Source organism: Peromyscus californicus, unplaced genomic scaffold (assembly GCF_007827085.1).
Source record: "Peromyscus californicus insignis strain IS unplaced genomic scaffold, ASM782708v3 Scaffold_7__1_contigs__length_154581171, whole genome shotgun sequence".
Lineage (NCBI taxonomy): Eukaryota > Metazoa > Chordata > Mammalia > Rodentia > Cricetidae > Peromyscus > Peromyscus californicus.
The window spans coordinates 21,931,968-21,952,590 of NW_026294595.1; the positions used below are offsets into that span (position 1 = coordinate 21,931,968).

Below are 20,623 nucleotides of genomic sequence, written 5' to 3' on the forward strand. Positions count from 1 at the left end.
CTGGCAGTGGATTGAATGGCATCATAAAGCTATCCATACTACTGTCCTCTATGGAAGTCTCATCCAATTAATCTGCAGATAAGAGTCTGCGATTTATTTCCTCACATATTTGGAAGGCACAGGTTCCCTTTTGGGACTATCCTGCAAATCTCATGGAGCAAACCAAGCCTGGTAACCCAGGGTCCGATTTTCTGAACTTTGGAGCTTAACGTATATGCACATATTACAGCTGTTACTGAGACCTGGAACTGTATGCTCTGGTCCAGCTGAGGCACAGCAGCTTGCCCAAAGGACAGCTCTTGAACCATTTATTTTGTCTTTTCCTTTCTGTTAGACCAAAGGATTGCGCAGCTTGAGCAAATGCTCTTCAGCACGTTTCAAACAGCTTAGGAAACAGAACAGGCTAGGGTGGAACCTCATTCATGTGTAGTACTGAAGCAAGTGCCCTGCACTACATGCTCTCCTGGAGTGCCTGCAGGACCTGGGCTGTGTGCTCTAAAGTTCTGATGCCATCTGCCCACAGCACTGTGCACTTGTTAACCCAAATAGGTTCCTGCATGTTTAGCCACCAGAGAGACAAGCACCAGCACTATGTCAGAGGTGACCTCTTGGCTTCCCAGTAGATATTCAGTGCCTTCTGTTAGCACGAACATGCATAAGTTAGCCCGGGAGAGACTGTTTTTAGGGCCTTACTAGAAGACAGAGAAAGAGGAAGTTTCCACTGGTCTTACAACCATCTCCTTCTCTGACCCCACCCAACCCGGTGGCTAAAATTTTATTACATTTTTCCCCTCTTGTGCAGCCCATACAAATATACAATACTGGAAAACTGACTATTATATTGGTAAATAATGATATTGTTAACTGACTACGCAAGATTAGCTCTAAGTCAAATAATGTGTGGTTAGCTGCATGTACCCAGGAAGTGGGTTGTTTTTTAAGGTCTATGCTCACCCTTTGCCCCCGCCTTTTTTTTTTTTTCCCTTCAGTACTGAAATTAAGCAGCAGCTAGCACAGGCCTCCTCCTAGGACATGTGACTTTGCTCTTTCCCGTTTTGTTGAAAAGTCATTAACAGGAGTTGATATCAGTTTTAATAGCAAGTCGTCATGGAGAAAAGGTATGTAATTTTAACTTCCTACTGTATATTAACAACTGGAAAGTCTTGCTGTTTGGCATGTATAATCATTTCTAGCATATGTGCTGCTCTTACCTATAGCTCAAACAGCTTGTTTCCTTTGGTGGAGAAAAGTGGCTTTTCTTGTTGTTGTTGTTGCTGCTGCTGCTCTTTTATATTTGCGACTGAAAAATTCAAAAGTCTGTTATGGAAATATTATGCTAGTATCTTTGGTTCTCATTTGAGACTAAACTGTTAAAGACCGAGTATGGCAAAATTCTAGCTTGAAAGTGCTTTTAAAAGTAACTCTGAGTAAAATGCGTACTTTTAAAAGTAACCGTGGGACCATGCACCTGTAACTGATAGCTACATAAAAATAAGCATTATTCAAAATTCAGCTAATCAGAGAAAAAGGCCACTACAATGATAGGAAATAGCCTCTTAAATTTCCGTGAGAAAATACTCTAAGGCATTGAGTAAAGAGCCATGAGAAGGTTCTCACACAACCTGATAAAACAGCCACTAAGAAGCAGGGAAGTTTAGCATATAAAAAGATAATCTCTGTCACAGCAATGGAGCATTTCCCCTAAATTTTATGTATCAGAATGGATAAAATCAGGCTGGTTTTCTAAGTCATAAACAGACCTTTATGTTCAAAACAAAAATTTCACCTGATTTCACTGACTGTTATTTCTGGGAAGAGGGCTCACTTGAAGACATCTTCCGGTGCTTAAGATAACTGTATTTTGAAATATTCTGAAATAATAAACCATGGAGATGAAAAGGACTTGTTAACTGCAAAGCAGCAAGAACTTTCCTTAGCCATTGATATGCTGATGCCTCTGTGCATTCTAACTTATGTGCAGAAATCATCGAAATGTTGCTGATCTTAGAGACAAATACCTAAATAAATCTAACGGAAGAGTTTTGAGAAAATTTAATAAAAATGCAAGATATGATCCCTTTGCCCCTAATATTATTTTATTGTGCTGTTGGATAAGGAAGCGATACCCTACAATGCAGATATTTGGGGTTATTAAAAATGGTTGCAGGGTCAGTAAGTGCCAACAATTTTATTTTCTTTTATTGTGGTCTAGTGAAAGACACTTATAAATGGTTTTGTGTGTGTGTGTGTGTGTGTGTGTGTGTGTGTGTGTGTGTGTGTGTGTGGCATGGTCAATTTTGTAGGAAATTATTCAGCATGCTGACACACTCCTGGCACACTGCATTTTAAGCTCTCTTCAATTGTCCACACTGAAGCTAGCTACTTGATGACTATTAAAATGATTATGGAAAAATGGAGATTAGGATGTGGTATCCAATACTTTTTATTGTTAGCATGTCAGAAGATCTGGTAACATATACTTGCTTTGATATTCTGATTAGAATTTCAATTTGTTGTATTTCCTTACCATGGAAAGTAGTATTTAAATCTGTTTTCAATATTATGCTGCTGAAACCCTGTATCCTGAGAAGCTATATCTTTCAGATAATTTTGGTTGATATGTTATTGCTAATTTCATTGTATTATAAAAGAGCATCCCCATGAATAGAGGTGGCAGAATCCACACATTAGCAAGAATGAATGTTCAGATGAACATCTGAAGTAAGGAAAAGACCATAAAGGTTTAAAGCATTAATATGATTGGAAATCAAATTCTTTGTTTAAAAAATGTTTCTGCAGCTTCTGTTAGATTCAGGTATTTTACAGAGTACATATGAAAAGTTCAGACAGTTTGGGATGGATGTAGGCAAGGCAGCAAGTAAAGACAGGTATATTGATGATTTCAACCCTGTTTTGCCAAACAGTGGTGCAGATTCTGGACTATTCAGACTAATTCTTAAAGGGCTTGATTACAGTTGAGTTATTCCAGATCAGTCTGCTTTAGTGCATGCTGAATAGTTAAGTAAGTTTTAGTGAACTAAAACAAGCAGAGAATTTCATTTTCAAAGTCACTGCACAGCAGACCTGATAAACAAACACTATGATTTTTTTCACTTGGGGCCAGCATTCAGTCAAATTCAGAAAGGAGAAAAATCTTTCCTGCATACCCTCACCCCCTTTTGCTAATCTTTGACTCTCTTCATGGGGTACCTCACACAGCCTCTAACTTAAAATCCTACAGTTTACTTATGATGCAGAACATAGGGACTTTAATGCAAGCAGCCTTGTGCTTTACAGGGAAGGCTACATGGTCTTAATGTCCTTGCCAGGGCATCCCTGTTCCACTAACAGACCTCTAATATGGTCTCTCAGACAACAGGATCCAAATGACCATTTACATGTTGAAGATTCCAGTCTTGCTTAAAGAAAATGGTGTGTGGTAAATGGTTGTAAATAGTCCAAGGCAGGGTGTCTTGCTACCCCCAGTCCAATCTGTAGTACTGAAAGACCAAAGTTCTGAGAGTGTCTAATAAGGAAGCACCTCAGGGATGTACTCACCTTTATAAACTATTTCTACAAAAGTACACTTCTTTTTCACACAAGTGAAAAACTACTGTGATGTATCTTCAGACAATTTTGATGTTTCAATACACAAAATACTTAACATGTGTAGATTTTTGTGAGTGAATGTGTGTGATGTATGTGTGCATGTATGTGTGTTTGCAATGGTGTGTGTGTGTGTGTGTGTGTGTGTGTGTGTGTGTGTGTGCGCGTGTGCGTGTGCATGTGCGTATGCATGCTCACTCGTGTTTGTGTTAGTGTATAGACCAAAAGTCAATGTCAAGTTTCCCCTTATTTGTTTTCAACAATACTTTTTGAGACAGCATCTCAGCGACCATGTCGTTCACCTAGTAAGCTAGACCGGATCCTCAGAGAGCTCCAGGCATCCTCCTGTTTCTGCCTTTCCAGTACCAGGATTACAAGCCCAGGCCACAGTCCCTGACTTCTCATGTGGGAGCTGGGGATCCGAACTCTGCTCTACATGCTTGTGCAGTGAACACGTTACCCACCTAACCATCTCCCCTCACCAGAGATGCAGTTTTTAAAAGTTTTTAATGTTCCAAATTATTTAAAAGTTTTTAATGTTCCAAATTAAAGTGGATATGATACTTTTATAATGTGAAACATGAGTTAGATGACAAAAGTTAGAAATGAATTTATAATTTTTATGACTCCTAACTTACAGCAAACAAAATCATTTTGCTGCTAATTATACAAACCTAGCAGTGGTAGCCATGACAATGCTTGATTCATGACAGCTCCACAGAATACAAGGTCAGGAAGAGTTGGATCCAGCATCTCCTTTGAGACTCTCAGGGTGGGGTCTTTATACCTTCCATAAGTAGTATGCAGACGTTCTCATTGAGTTAACAGAGCTTCAGGCTGTGTCTCATCCTTTCTGAAAACTTGGTGGCAAAAGAATGCTTTTCCCATCACCACAGTAAGACCTAAGATGTGTGTCTAACTAGGTCAGACACAGGAGTCTCAAAATTTAGATACAGGTTCAGGTCCATCTAATGATTCCATACCTGTAGCACATGGGCTTTCTCTGACATGAAGATTCTGCTGAATTGGGAAGGGAGGCACTTTCCCAGAAGAGTTATTGTGCTTCTTCAGACAAAACCACAGGACTCCTCTCCAGAGTTACAAATGGTTGGATTTGAAAGTATTGCTCCCACCTTCTCCAATCATGTGATTACACAGAAATACATTAAAGCAGGGTTGAGTAAAGTAAGAATTTCCATGAAACTGAATTGAAAATATTTTCAATAACTATTTATGCAAACATCCTTTGAAAAATCTAAAGTTTGTAATCTAGGACAAAAGTTAACTTACTTTGAAAGACTTGTTTACTTCTATTTTATGTGTACAAGTATATAGGCTGTATATATGTCTCACATCATGTGAGAGTAGTACCACAGAGCCAAAAGAAGGTGTCAGATCCCCAGGAACTAGAGTTACAGGCAGTTGTGATCTGCCATATGGATCCAGGGAATTAAACCCAGGTCTCCTGCAAGAGCAGCCAGTGCTCCATAGAAAAAAAGTTATCTTATTACAATGCAAATAAAGTATATTAATTGTATGTATCACAAAACATACAAAGGATGTTCTCTCTGGATTCAGAAACCCATTCAAAATTTTGCTGTTATTGTTGTTTGGCAGGCCACCAACTATAGAAACTTGGTGAATAGTACACCATTTGATCTGTCTTGTAAGATAATTCAGAAAAATTGTGAGACAGGCTTATGGTGGGTTTCAGAAACAAATTTATTCCAAAGAGCAGGATCAAATGTATTAAATTAGGAAAACATGGGCAAAGGCAGAGAATCTCAAAGCAGGAATGAAATGTCCAGTCCAGGTCTGCTGAAAAGTAATGTAATGCAAGGTAAGGCTGAAGAATGCCAGGGTCGTCAGGGCATGCACCTGCTGAGCAGGCTGCACCTTAGAGATCCAGATTTGTACAGCAGCTGTGAGTGGCATCGTCCATTCCTGAGATTGCACACTGGCGTGGAATGGGTTTTGTCACATGAGCATCAGTCTGCTTCTTCAATTTTCCTCACTGTTGAATGCAGTGCTCCTTGGAATTTGCAGACAGCCTGAACTCAGTGAAAGGCACAATCCTTCCAGACAGGCACTTGCTTCCTTGCCCAGGTACCCAAGGCTCTTGCCCAGGCTGAACTTCAAAAGACTTTTTTTTTTCTTTTACTGGAAGTACTTAGGTGATTTGATGGGGTGATTACACATAAAGGAGATTTTTGGAGACAATCCTTCTCACATTCATCTTTCTGTCTACCTTATTCACTCTGACTTCAACCAACCATTTTCATACTGATTTATACTCCTTGGGTTCTTCCTGTAAAAAGTATATATTTATGTATGTTCATATGTGTGTGCTTCCTCTGAGGCATAACTTTACACACTTCTCCAATTTTGATTTTTTACTTTAGCAGTGAATATTGGGAACATTTTCATGATAAAAATAAATTATATGATACTGTTTTTTTAACAACTGTTTAGTATTCCATATGAATTTATTACATTGAATCAGGATTTTACTGTAAGAGTCATAATGTTCATCATTTTAAATTTTCTATGGGGCAATGAATTTCTGTGTAATTATTTTGAAAATATATGTATAGAATGAATTCTTAGAAATACATCTGTAAGACAAATTAATTTTAGTAGTGGCGCTAAACTATTCTTCATATTCTTGTCACTTTTTGAGCCTCTATCCACACTTCGTTAGAGTGACAGTTGAAGCAGCATGGAGAATACCTCTGGCTGCCTCAGCTTCTGCAGGGATAGGAGGACAGCACCCGACAGTGTGCTCCACCTTTTCTGATATCATAAATTTACAAAATTGTATTCTGGCATAGTATTGTGTGCTACTTCTGCTATTATGAATGAAGTTGAGTTTGCTTTAAAAAGTCATATCTGTTTCCACTGTTCATGAGGGGCCTCATTCTTAACTATGTAATTAAAAAAAAAAAAGTATCACTGACGTTCAAACCTTGGCTGAAGATCTTGAAGAAAGTAAACTAGGGATAGAGTAGCATCCATAGAATAAACCTTTCTAAAGATTGAATGGACACTAGCCAACTGGGGAGGGGGAGACTGCTGTGTGAATGCTTGAAAGAAAGACAGAAAGAATGCAAATAAAACAATACATCCAGAAAGCCAACAGGTCTCAGAGGAGCCAGAGACAGATGGGTGTAATCACTAGCTCAAGTAGATAAATAACCTTAAACAGAAGGAAGCAGGCTTTAATGAGTTTGAATGTAGATGAATTGGATATAGATAAGATGAAATGAGGAGAGGAAGTTGAGGGAATTCATGCTTCCTAGGTTCTGTCTTCCCTGAAACAGTTGGAAGCTCATCTGATGACAGTGAGTACTTCCAGGTGCCAAAAAACAGATGGAACATTTTATTTAAAAATGGCCCTTGTCGATAACACTGTACAATTGTAGATTTTTAAAAAAATTTTTCTTAGGCAGGATTTTAACCGTGTAGTCAAGGCAGGCCTCAAAGTCTTTGAGCAGCCCACACCAGAGTCTAACACCTTGTGTAGTCCAGGTTGTACTCGAACTTGTGTCAGTCCTCCTCTCTCACCCTCATATGGGCTGGGAATGCGCTCATGTCCCACCATTCCCAGTGTCTTTATCCCCTTTCTGTTGCTGTGATGTCATACTCTAGCAAAAGTAACTGAGAGGCAAAGGGTTTGTTTCAGCTCATGGCTCAAGGTTATAGTCCATCATGGTAGGGGAAGTCACAGCATCAGGGGTTTAAGATAGCAAGCAACACTGCATCCACAACAAAGAAGCAGAAAGTCATCAGTGAACGCATGCTTTCTAGTACTGGACACATTCCCCATATTACATAGACCATATCCTCTGCCCAAAGAATATACCCCCACAATTAAGATGGGGTTTCCCACATCAGTTTAAATATACTCAAGATAATCCCACATAAATGTAACAGGCTTTCTTTTGGGCCACCAATCAGCTCGCAAATTATGACATGGAGAGTTATTATTAGTTATGAATGCTTGGCCTTATCTTAGTCTTGTCCCACTAGCTCTTATAACTTAATTTAACCGGCTTTTCTTCATCTACATTTTGAATCGGAACTGTGTACCTTTCATTCTGTATGTCCTACTCCATGTCTGGCTGGCTGATGGCTGCCTGGCTGGCCCCAGGAGCCTCCCTTTCTTTCTCCCTTGTTCTCTTCTCCCTCTTCTCTTTTCAAGCCTAGAATCCTCCTCTTACTTATTCTCTCTGCCCACCAGCCCCGCCTATCCCTCTGCTGCCTCGCTATGGGCCGTTCAGCTTTTTATTAGACCAATCAGGTGCCTTAGGTAAGCAAGGTACAGCAACACATCTTTACATAATTAAACAAATGTAGGATAAACAAATGTAACACATCTTTACTTAGTTAAACAAATGCAGTATAAACAAATGCAATACACCTTTTCATAGATAGTTAAAATACTATTCTGCAACATAAACAAATGTAACACATCTGTACATAGTAAAAGTAAAATTCCACAAAACATAAACGTGCCTAGAAGTCCATCCCCAAGGAGATTCTAGATTTGTCAAAGCTAGTTATCACATTTTTAAATGGATTTTTTTCTATTTTAATAGACAGTAGCACAATTGAATTAAAGTCTATAACCAATTTGAGCTTCAAAATCATATCCTGTAAAGTGCTGAGAATTATGGGGAAACAAAAAAAATTATGTATGTGTTCCAGTCAATGAAAACTTTAAATAACATAGACATACAAACACAAGAATTCAAATATAAAACTATGTGCACAAACCTAATTTCTCATGAATGTTAAAGCACGTACTATAGATAGATCCCCAGAGCTCTTTGCTTTTCACATACTAGCCATTGCACTTCCATGTTATCCAGACACTGAGCTGCACATAGTGCTGTTGTAGACCCTTCTTTCCCTATACTGTCCCCTCATTTGACTTCCTAATGTATCCTGTTCTGTTTTCACCCTACTAATTGGTGGATGATCTTTCTTGGTGTCTTTTGTGTACTTTATGCCAGCATTCAGATCTCTAAAAATTGAAATAATCTGAGATCCATCTTGGGATGCAATCCTAGTTTTGTCCTGGATGTTTATTCCTAGGTAATCTTTAGTTCTATGACTTTAAATCCTATCTATGTGCTAATTAGATCTCAAGACCAAACCTTTGTTCACAGCACTAAAACTGTAAATGCAACTGACTACCCATCGTCTGTTCTTGAATGTCTCTGATAAGTTGCAACAACTATATCAAAAGCAGTCCCTTTGGCTAGCAATAGAGCTCCACGGGTAAAATGCCTGCTAAACAAGTCTGAGGACTTGAGTTCCAACCCCTAGAACCCACATAAAGAACAGGATGCAGTAACACACGGGTCTGTAATCTCAGTGAGAAGGAAGTAGAAGAATCACCCCGAAGCCCGTGGGTGAGGTAGGCAGAAGTACAGAGTGAGGCAGAAACAAAGAGAGACTCCACCTTAAAAGAAAACAAAGTGGAGGGGAGAGCCAACTTCTGAAAGTTGTCCTCTGAACGCTATACTTCTGCTGGAGAACATGTGCTCCCCATCACACACACACACACACACACACACACACACACACACCCCGGAGAGACAGAGTGGCAAAGAACTTTAAAATACAAAACCAAAGTAATCACCAGGCACTGCCACCTCTACTCAACCCATGCTGCTTATCTCCTTCTGTCTTCCTTAGTTATGACACCATCTTTCGGTCTTTCTGGGGGCAATCTAGAATCATGCTTTGCTCCCCGCCTTTTTCCTTCTCTTTCCTCTAAACACCTTCCACTCCCTGAACAGGAAGCAGATTCTGGGAACTACAGACAAAGCTTCCTCCATACCGTTTATGTGTCAGCGATGCCTCTCATAAAATGTCCCTTCTTCCTCAGACTATTTTTTTACTAGTGTGTTTTTGTGGGTATAATGGTTTTTCTCTCCAGAACTCTGAGAAAACGGCTACACTGAGATACATGATGCCATGAAGTTTTAAACACAACCGCAGCGACCAGTTCACTGTTAGCTACTGTTGTAATGCAGAAGAGACAGCATGGCAGAGGCAGCTTACAAAAGAAAGCATGGAATTGGGTGCTCGCTTATAGATTCAGAGATTCAGAGAGTGGGTTTGTGACCATCATGGCAGAGTACATGACAGCAGGCAGGCAGGCATGGTTCTGGAAAAGTAGCTGAGAGCTTATATGTTTAGAAAACAGCCATAAGGCAGAGAGAGAGAGAGAGAGAGAGAGAGAGAGAGAGAGAGAGAGAGAGAGAGAGAGAGAGAGAGAGAATTGGGAATGGGGAGGACTTTTGAAACCTCAAAGCCCCCCTCAAGAGACATAACTCCTCTGACAAGGTCATACCTCCTAGCCCTTCCCAAACAGTTCCATCTGCTGCAAAGGTGGGGTGGGATGGAGGCATGGCAGGCAACAAGCATTCGAATATATGAACTTAAGGGGCCACCACCATACTCTCTAATCAAAAGTAATATGGAGCAATGTGTATTTGTCGTAACTCACAGTTTTAATGTTAAAGAGTTTAGGAAATTTTACAACCTTTTGACTTGGATGTTTGGTCTAAAAGTGAATTTTTTGCTGTAGTATATCATTAGCCACGTCTTGAGGAAACCATATCTTACAAATATTGAAGATACTGGCAAAGAATAAAGATATATAAAAAAGAATATATTATAAACAAAACCCCATCTATTACATTTTAAAAGGCATTGTCATACAAATTGTTTATTGTTTACATGTAGGTATTTTACTTGTATCCATGTATTTGTATTCATAAAATATTTATTTGTTTCTTGGATTCGGGCTGATAGATTTATACTTTCTAGGGGTCATTCAAAGCAAATCAGAGGACAACTAAGGGTATTTTTTTTGTCTTGAATTCAGTACTTTTAACATTTCCATTGGTGTTACTGCAGAATTCTTAAACTTTCCTCCCTGCCATTTCCAAAAAGTAGCTAAAGTGACCATTTGGAGACATGGATAATTCAGTTCTCTCCTAAGCATTCTTACTATGCTCCAAACTAAACTCCGTCCCCTCTCCTAGTTTACACTGCCCTCTGTGCCTCGGGACTCTGCTTTTGTTTCCCTTTGCAGGCTGAAGTTTATTATTTTTCAGCTATTCGGTGTTGATTTTCAAGACACCTTGTATGTCGTCTCACTGCCAACCACTTAGAACCTGTAAGAGTAGTTGTGTATAATAATCAGTGAACAACTATTTTCTCAGCTAAAGAATGAAAGTTACAGAAGTTGACCCTGGGCTATAAAAATAGGGAAAGACTTCTGAACACTTTAAGACTTTTCCTGAGTCTAAAAATTAGAAAAATGTAGAAGGTAACTTATGAATACATCCCATATAAATATCACTGCACCTACTCTGATGGTTATTGGTACTTCAGCAGCTGTGCCGGCTGTAGCAATTGGATTATCACTTGAATCTGTGACTCTCTTTGCCTTCTTTTTACTCTTATCTAAAGAAAAATGTAGCATGATTTTTGTTCTAGTTGAATTCTAAGTATTATAAATTCGTGAAATTCATCATGAGTAATTTCTTGCAATTAGTTTCAATTCCACCATGTAGCCATGTGTGGGAGTACAGTTCGGCAGTACAGGCAAGACGGAAGATGGGCTAATTCCTCTTTTGTTTGTTTTGGTTGGCAGAAAACCTTTACTCCAGAAAGCTCAAAACAGGCTGTCTCCAGAAATATTATTTTATTTTCAAGAGTTCCTATTTTTGATAAAAGTGGTAGCCAGTAACTGATCCTTGGAATTGAAATTAGGAAGAATGAAGGAGAACTAAGGCATGGAAAAGAGGAAGTACGATGTTCTTTTTACCCACTTTTACTTTAAATCTAGTGTTTGTACAGGTGTTCAAATGAATCACCTGAGGCAGGTATGCTGAGGCCACAGAAATGTGTCTGAGGTGGCGGGGAAGGGGTGGGAGGAAATTGTGGGGTACAATATCTCAATTATTGGCAAGAAAATGTATTTTGTTTTATTTCAGTTCTTCCCTGGGTAAAGCACCTCAGTATTCCATTATGGAGTTTAGGTGCGTATTCCAGTCCCTATTGTGAAACGGCATATACAGGACATCAATGAAGGCACTATGTTTAACTAGGGAACCCAAGTGCTGGGATAACATGAGCAGCAGCTGGGCTTCTGTCCTTGGAGAGCCACAAGATCCTGTGGTTGCTTGGCAATAGGTTCTAGATTAGCCATCTGGCTTTAGGAAAGGGAATTAGCAATGGGGTGGGTAGGTACTAGTGGGGCCATCTTAACAAGAAACCTAGAGATGAGTCTGTAATGGCAGATGTGCAGAGAGTACAAATAATGGCGTAGATGGGAAGAAAGCAAGATGAAGCAATTATTCTGGTTTTCCCTCACTGTGTCACACAATCCTGGGTCCATTTGGCTCTTGTAAGTGTGAATCGGAAGTGAAACACAGGAATCCAATGACACTCCACACTGACTGGGAATCACAACCATTTTAAGCATGAGAGCAAATCTGAACTTGGACATTCCCCCACGGTCCTGGTAGAATTTGTGGCATGGAATTGCAGCCAGGCAACAAGCATCTGTAAAGATGAAGGAACAGCAGCTTTGACCACACTGTCTGCCTAAGGAGCCTACAGTTAATTGGGCAGATTAGACACTGCTTCAATAAAGAATAGGAAGCAAGTCAGGATATAAATATCTGTCAAAGTATAATAGGAACAGTAAAAGAGGCCAGAGCAAGAGAAGAGAGAAAGGGGAAGTCACTTTGTGCCAAGAGCACAGTGCACTATCTTAACATCCAACAGGAATCACTTTGGGAGGACAGTAAGGACATGTGAAGTAATGTCTGAAGAAACTCTTTCTGAAGCTGTGGTGCAAACACCATCTCCTGGCTCCACTCCCCATTTCTAACTTACCTGCCTGAATTCATGAAGAGTAAAATATAGAAACTTGTGTGAGCTTAATGTGCAGCAGGAACTCTGTTCCATGCACTCAGCAGAGGAGGGATGCTTCTATGCATATTGATGCCAGGTGTCACCTTCAAAAATATCTCCAGACCAGTCAGAACACACAAGCTAGAAGAGTCATTCAGAGAGAAATGGAACACAGGGACATGTGTCCTCTCTAAGGGATGGAAAAGGGGTTCTCATCTAGCAGACTGTTATCAGTCAGTCTGGATCACTTTGTCAAAGCTAATGATTTTTCAAGTGAAGATATGAAACTTTTTTTCTATTTCTTTATATTTTTTTAAATAAACATCAGCTCTCATTTTCAATTGGAAATTGATTCAAAACATTTTAAAACATTGTTCAGGCCCAACACCATATGTCTGTGGGCTGAATCTGGTTGGCTGTCTGGCTGCCTTTTCCACCTCTTGTTGAATTTATAGCTGCTCCTAAGAATGCAGGAGCAGGTGTCACAGAGCAAACAAGAGCCACCAACTAACTTTTATACAGTTAAGACATCTCAAAAGTCCTTCAGGATTTGTTAAAACATTGAATTATCTTATAAGAAACCATCTATTTATATAGATAGCTTTTCATTTAAGTTTGTTTTGTCTGTCTAGATTTCATGACTGGGTTCATTTTCTTCACTAGAAAGAATAAATTTTCTTCTGCTGCCAACTCTCTCCAAAACATTTTAAAAATCATTAAAATATGTCTCCAAAAGTTTAACTTAACTGAGTAATAAAGAATATATTACTTTTTCAACGGATATGTTTAATTGTATGTTATAGACTGTGTACTACAGAGTGTCACCTGACATCTACATGTGTATAGATGTACTGTTCTATGGGATATGAAAGATTTTCATATCTCACATGAGAGGAGTAACAATGGCAACATCTAAACACATACCCACATGTGTGTGGCCACACTGGTGCTCATGCACACACACATGCACACACATACATACACATACACACACATATGCACACATGCACATATACACACGAAGTTCACAGTACACAAAGTAGGCAATATAGCCAGGGTGTGGACGCATAACCCTTTTCTTAACTCTCTGTGTCTCAGAAGGATCATGGCGAAGGAGATAAGCAAGTAAAGCCACACAGAAGATAAATAAAATCCAAACATTTTAAATAAAACAATCCTCAGTCCAGTATATTTTAGCTTATTTTAATTTTGAAATTATAATTACAACATATTTTTCTTTCCCTTCCTCCTTCCAAAATCTCCTCCTGGCTCTCCTGAGAATTCATAGCCTCTTTTTTCAAAAATTGTTATTGCTCGCATATATTTATATGCACATATATACCTAAATATAGGCTTTTAGTCCATATAATGTCACTTGTGTGTTCGTTTTAAAACTTGAAGTATTATGCACTCTCTACATTAGGATGGAAATTTGGCTGAACTAATGAAAATTATAATAATGTTGAATGAACTGGACCCCTGTTAGGTAGATTACTAACCCCTATCACCTCTATTTCCTAGCTAAGGGGGCCTCTGGGAACTTTGGTTTGGGGATCCAGCTACCCCAAAGGTTCATGAGTTAAGGTAACCAGCAAAACAACAGAAGAGATTAAAGATACTAAAAGCATGAGGACCCTTCAGTCACTCAGTTAGATGGAGCTGAAAACATCCTAAGATGTGCAATGAAATGGGATAGTGGGAAATTTCCAAAGATGGAGGATGAAAAATTCAATTCAAAAATTTCAATTTAAGTACAGAGGACTGGCCAATAAATTTTCCTCATTTTACTGTCCTTGGCTTCTACAAAGAACTTTTGCATGATCCATACTTCCAACCTTCCTCTACTCTTTAACAAGGACAGTTTTGTTGCAAGTGTCCAACTTGCTATTTGGTTCACACTTACCAAGTCCATGATATAAGCCAACAAACCAAAGGTAGCCAAGTACGCTGAACCGAATGTGGCACAGGCTGTGTCTGTGTATATCTCTTATGTGAAAGAACAGACTTTCAGCAGTATTTGTGTTGGATATTTGTTAGTATCTAACTCTCATATTGAAGCACTATTTGCATTCATCTGTGTCCATGTACCTACCCACCAACTACTCACATAGCTTTCCCTCTTCCCAATATGGTGCTCCACCACCTGCATGCTCTAAAGTGAACTTCCATCCCTGTAAAACAACTACAGTTACAACAAAAGCAAGATGAATCTAGTAATGATATAGCAATAATTTTAGAATAATATTAATATAAAAATAACTCAGCCGGGCGGTGGTGGCGCACGCCTTTAATCCCAGCACTCGGGAGGCAGAGCCAGGTGGATCTCTGTGAGTTCGAGGCCAGCCTGGGCTACCAATCGAGTTCCAGGAAAAGGCGCAAAGCTACACAGAGAAACCCTGTCTCGAAAAACCAAAAAAAAAAAAAAAAACTCTTATGATAATTTTTATAAAGCAGGCTAGGGATGACTCAGCAGTCAAGAGCACATGGATTTTGGGCAGCTCTCAACTACCCATAACTCTACCTCCAGGAGACCCCACCCCCCTTCTTCAGGTCTATGCCTGTGCCGGACTCATGCAAATAATATGCCACACATGTAGAGAATCAAAATTAAAATGAAATAAAATATATAAACCTCCTTATAAAATAGCTTAAAACTAGGAAAATCTGAATCCCTGAGGGATGATGGGCTAATATTATTTATTTCCTTTTCCTTTTCTTTTTTCTTTTCTTTTTCTTTTTTCTTTTTTCTTTTTATGGTTTTTGAGACAGGGTTTCTCTGTGTAGCCCTGACCATCCTGGAACTCACTCTCTAGACCAGGCTGGTCTTGAACTCAGAGACTTACCTGCCTCTGCCTCCACAGTTCTGGGATTAAAGGTGTATACCATCACCGCCTGGGGTAAATATGATTTTTGACCTTTCCTCAACCTTACTGATTTGGATTAACTGTGGAAGATATGGATAAGTTTGCTTGCTTAATTATCTATAGACAAATCATTGATGACCATTGTTTTATAACACATGCCCCCCCTTCTCTGTTATAGTCCAGTACTCATTTTCATTTGTAGTAGATTTTATTTTTTATTCTAACTCTTCGCATAAATGTTAACTAAGTGCTGGTAACCACTAATTCCAGAGGGATGGGATTGTGTGGTTGCAAAAACAACTGGTCTTGGATATTGGACTGGGCCTGCAATGTACACATCGAGCTCACTTTCTACCTTAGTTCCAAGTCCAAGCATCCATCAGGCCACTTTCTCTTCCCCAGGCATTGCATTGTCTCTGACTACAGCTTCCTCTACTGGTGACCTGGTCATTTGTTGCCTTATCCACTTACTAGTGTTGAAGTCCTGCTCCAACACTGCCAGTCTGAGATGTCTGCCACTCGATAATGGACCACCTAGTTGATAGCTTCTACACTGTGCCTCATTGGCTGGTTCTGCCTGTTAGATAATTCCATCTGACTTGTTTTTCCAGTTGCCACTGTTTACCCCAACTGTGACCAGATACTTGTGTCATTTTTGTTGTTGTTGTATAATGTTGGTACTTGACAAGTTATTCACCTCTGTCACCACCTGTGCTCAACAGAGCTCTTCAGAAACTGTCACTTTGGATGGTTTACTAGGTCATGGTCCCTTTTCACTTTGTGAACATTAGAGATGATACTCAATGACAAATATATACATCTATGAGTTATCCAGAGGGCAAGAATTTTATCCCATCTCCCACGAAACACAAAATTATTCCAGGTTAAATCACAGTTTTAAAAATGAAAACTTAAACAACCAATAATTTAAGGTAAAATATTTCATACAAACAAGTATGTGTGTAACCTAGAATTACTCAGGGTATATTTAAGAAAAAAGTGATAATTAAAAGAGGAAAGGAGAGCCTGGAGAAATGGTTCTGCAGCTCTGCATCTCCCTGCTCTTACCGAGGACAAGCTTTGGCTCCTGGCATGCATATGGCAGTTCATATCTGTAACTCCAGTTCCAGGGGATCTGACACCTTCTTATAACCTCCATGGGCACCAGGCACAGGCATGGTACACACAAATATGCACAGGTATTCATTCATCCACAAAAAATAAAAATTTTAAACAAGGAAAGAAGGGAAGGAAGAGTATATTAGAAAATTTTAAAATTAAAGGATCCTACTAATAAAATTATAACATTAAAAGAATGAAAAGGCTACCTACAAGTAGAAGATGTATACAATAGAGAATGGTTTGTATCAAGGTCAGTAAAGAATTACTACCAAGCAATAAATGAAAGAAGACAACACAATGGAAAAATCATAAGGAAAATGAGAAAGACAGAATCATAGTTGCCTTTGGTGAGGTGGCGACTATAACAGACAGAAGCATGAATCTCAAGTGCCCTAGTGTGGTGTTTAGCCATGATTACTCAAAAGTGTCCAGCTTCTATCAACTAATTGAGCTCTGGACACAAACACAGGCATGATCACACGTGCAAAAATGCCTTTAGAGCTATTTAACATGCTTCATGCTCATGACGAAGAGACAGCTACTTTTAAAATATATTAAAGGAACACCTCTGAAAAACTTTTGATAATACAGCCATCATCCTTCACAACAATGGAATGTCAAAGTGCTGCTCCATCTCCATATCAGTCTGCCCTGTTGGCACTGAAATTCAATCCAATCAATCCAGACTTTGGAGACATCAGCATTATGGGAAGAATAATGAACACAATAACAAATTTTCTAGATGAAACAAATGCCAGCTGTATTGACATTACTGATCACTGTTAATTACTGATGAACACTAATTGTGCAATACACAACTTCCCTATATTTGAACCCTGCCCAGGCAAAGACCGAGATAAAGTCTGGTATAACTGTTACCAACAGCTAGATTTAACCAACTTGACAGAGAACTTTGCCACAGCAACAAAGCCATTTAGGGGGAAAAATCACCTTAGAAATCCCAGGAAATAGACACAAACATAGTCTTAAATGCAATGTCTACACTTGGTACTCTTCCAGCAAAGATCAGAGCACATGCTTGGCCCCGGCAATATCTAGATACTGTTTGTCTCACCAGCGTTTTCTAATACTGTGGATGCAGGACAACTATGCTGGTATTTCTCTTAAGAGACACTTTATTTTCATTCTCTATAAGTCTGCAGGAGATTGAAAGTCCTCCACATTTCTTTCCGAGTTAGGTCAAAGCTAACAATGAAACAGACTGAAGACTGCCTTAGTTATACCCTGTGTAGTTCTTCTCTGTATCTGAGGGACTGGCATTCCTGAGAATGTCTTCCAGTCCTGAAAGGTAACCACATCAGCATTCACATTTTGGCCCTATGGATTTCCAATGCTTTTCAACTTGCCTGAGCATCAGACATTTCACTAATTTCAATTTCTGTCTTCTTAGTTCAATGAAATTGCACCTATGACCTCAGTCACTAGGAACTTTGACTTTCTTGTCTCATCTTACCATTTTCTGCATATGTTTGATGCCTTAGAAACATTAAACAAGTACTTGGATGTCCAAATTGTACTTTCTAAAATCCTGGATCTTTTTCCATCATGTCACATGGTTCTCTTATCATGACAGTAAGATTTACAAATACTTGAAGAAATATGTATTCAGATTTATGTTTCTCATTGTTGTTGTTGTTGTTGTTGTGTGTGTGTGTGTATGTGTGCTTAGGCATATATTATAGCACACATGTGGTTGGTCAGAAGATAGCCTTCAGGACTCAGTTCTCCATCTCCCATGGTTCTGGGGAGTCAAGGTTAGGTCACAGGCTTGTGCAGCAAGGAGCTTGACCAACTGAACTGTCTCACTGGTCATACCATATCTTTTGTAAAATAAAATAACCTTAAACAAATAACCAAATGTCTCCAAAAACTATAGGACAAGTTCAAATTCCTTGAAAGCAGTTGCACAGTTCTCCTAATTCAGCCCTGCCAGACCTTCTCTACTTAGCTTTTCTACCCAGCTACCCATACTCTACCATTCGATGTGGATGTACATGTCTTTCTTCTGTGAATGTAATATCTCACCCCATGGGTGAGATTTATCTCTGATTTATCTCTCCTCCAGTGAGGTTGTGTTTATCCTAAACAACAGCTCTAATGACATACCTTGAAAATGTCCCCAGTTCCATTCTCCTTTACACCCTTATCAGACTCCGTGATTGTCAAGCATGCTATGCCTAACTTTGCTGAAAGATTCTCCATAATTTCTGTAGAACCAGTGGGACAAAACAAGCCCCTTCTTGGGGTGAAGACCCACTATGCCTTGGACTAAAACTGTTTGCTTCGTTTCCATGAGAATACTGCTAAAGTCCCTGGAAGATGGGGGTGCCAATAACCTACAGTTAACAGATGTCAGAAGTGCCTATCATACAGAATTTGGATCTATTCTATTTTTAATGGATTATCTCCATTTAGAATGGCCACATGCAAAGATAATAATAGTAACATTACTGTTTTTCTAAGCAGCTGACCTGTCAGCCATTTTCAGTAAGTGCAGCCTACCCCCAGATTCCCTGATATTGGTTAAATAAATGTAAAGTCTTATTATCACATCTCCCATATGTAACACCTGCCCTGTCAAAGAGAATGTTACCCAATGGGCTGGCTATGATCAAATTCCTTTACTGTGATCTTCCTTTCTCATTATATTTGACATTTTTTGAAACTGGGTTTTATTGCATTCTCTCAGCTTATGGAAGTGGTCTGGGGAAATGAGACTTAATAGAGATGTAGAAGCCACTGGGAGAAAAAGAAAAGGAAAGTAAGCGAGAAGGAAACTGAAATTAAAATGTTATTTTGGTAAATGGCTGCTGTGGTAGAAACAGCAAACAATTGCAATGCAAGTTAATTACTGACCTGTCAGGAAAGCATGACACAAAGGTTGTGCCACGTATTACTGGAGCTACCACAGCCACAAGTCATTTCCACAGGGGAACAAGCAGACTTTGTTGTAGCACAGATCCACATAAGATCTTTCCAGGGGATTGAAATGGATTTCTCTGAGAAATAATACTTGTCTGTGGAGTAGCCATGCACTCTTAGCAGACCCGGAGAGTCAGTCTGTGCCACACATGCAGAGACGGAAATAGGATCTGATTGCAGAGGAGCTCTCTGCATTTGGGGGGACAGAAGAGACCTGGCTTTTGTGGGTACGGGTGACCACGTAGCTCATCTGCTACACAAGGAAAATCTAGGCTGGCTCTCATAAAATAGGAATTCTCTGAGGGTGCATGTGATATCTGCCTCTGAAATAGTTGTCCTCAAAAAGCTCCCAGTGGTAGCCAGTGTCATATGAAAAAGTTCATATTTGTGTATGTGAGTGAGTACATATATAAAGTGCCTGAAGTAATCTTGTTCTCAAGGGAGATGTTCACTTGTTTGCAATAAGAAGGAAACAGAAGGATTATTCTGAAATGGAATGAAAATATGGTGTTCTGTACATTTTTGGAAATCTATATGAATCTCTAGGAATACTTTAATTCTGGCCACATAAATATAAAAAGCCTCAATTCTTTGTGCCTCTGACTTGCTGTGAAATACTCATAGTGCACTAGCCCTCATCCCAAACATTGCTAGGAACACATGTTAAATAAAAAAAAAAAAAGTTTAGCCAGATGTTTTCCTTTTCCTGACAGTGTGTTGGTAAGTTACACACACTATTATTAACTACTTTCCTCAACAAACATTGATTCTATTGCTCTTGTTTTTCCCAAACCCATAGGAACACATATTAATTCATTGGGAGAGTTTATGATATGTATCTATTGTGGCTGCACTGTAGTCATTTTAACTTTCCTGATCTCTGACATACTTTCTTTGGAATCGTTGTTCTCTTAGTTTCCCAGACTAAGTCTTCCCTGACTTTGGACTCTACAACGGCATCAAGTATGTTTAGGGATACAGGGTCCAGGACTGCCTGGGAGGTCTTTGCGCTGCCCATGGCAACTTGGAGAAGAAAGGCAATGTGTTCAGGCCCATTTCTGCTGAGACCCACAACATGGAGACTCCATCATAGGTCCTCTTTACTTTTCCATAGCTCAAAGATATCTTAATATGTTCTTACTTTT

General features: G+C 39.3%; 1 protein-coding gene across 1 annotated transcript in view; it reads left to right on the top strand.

Annotated features, from left to right (window-relative positions):
- Positions 1-1,008: 1,008 nt before the first annotated feature.
- The window catches only part of Arhgap15 (Rho GTPase activating protein 15), a 597,450-nt gene continuing 577,835 nt past the window's right edge, over positions 1,009-20,623 (top strand). Inside the window, exon 1 of the mRNA XM_052725640.1 lies at positions 1,009-1,118. Within this exon, the coding sequence (XP_052581600.1) occupies positions 1,108-1,118 (11 nt within the window). The 5' untranslated portion in view covers positions 1,009-1,107. The remainder of the gene's footprint in view (positions 1,119-20,623) is intronic.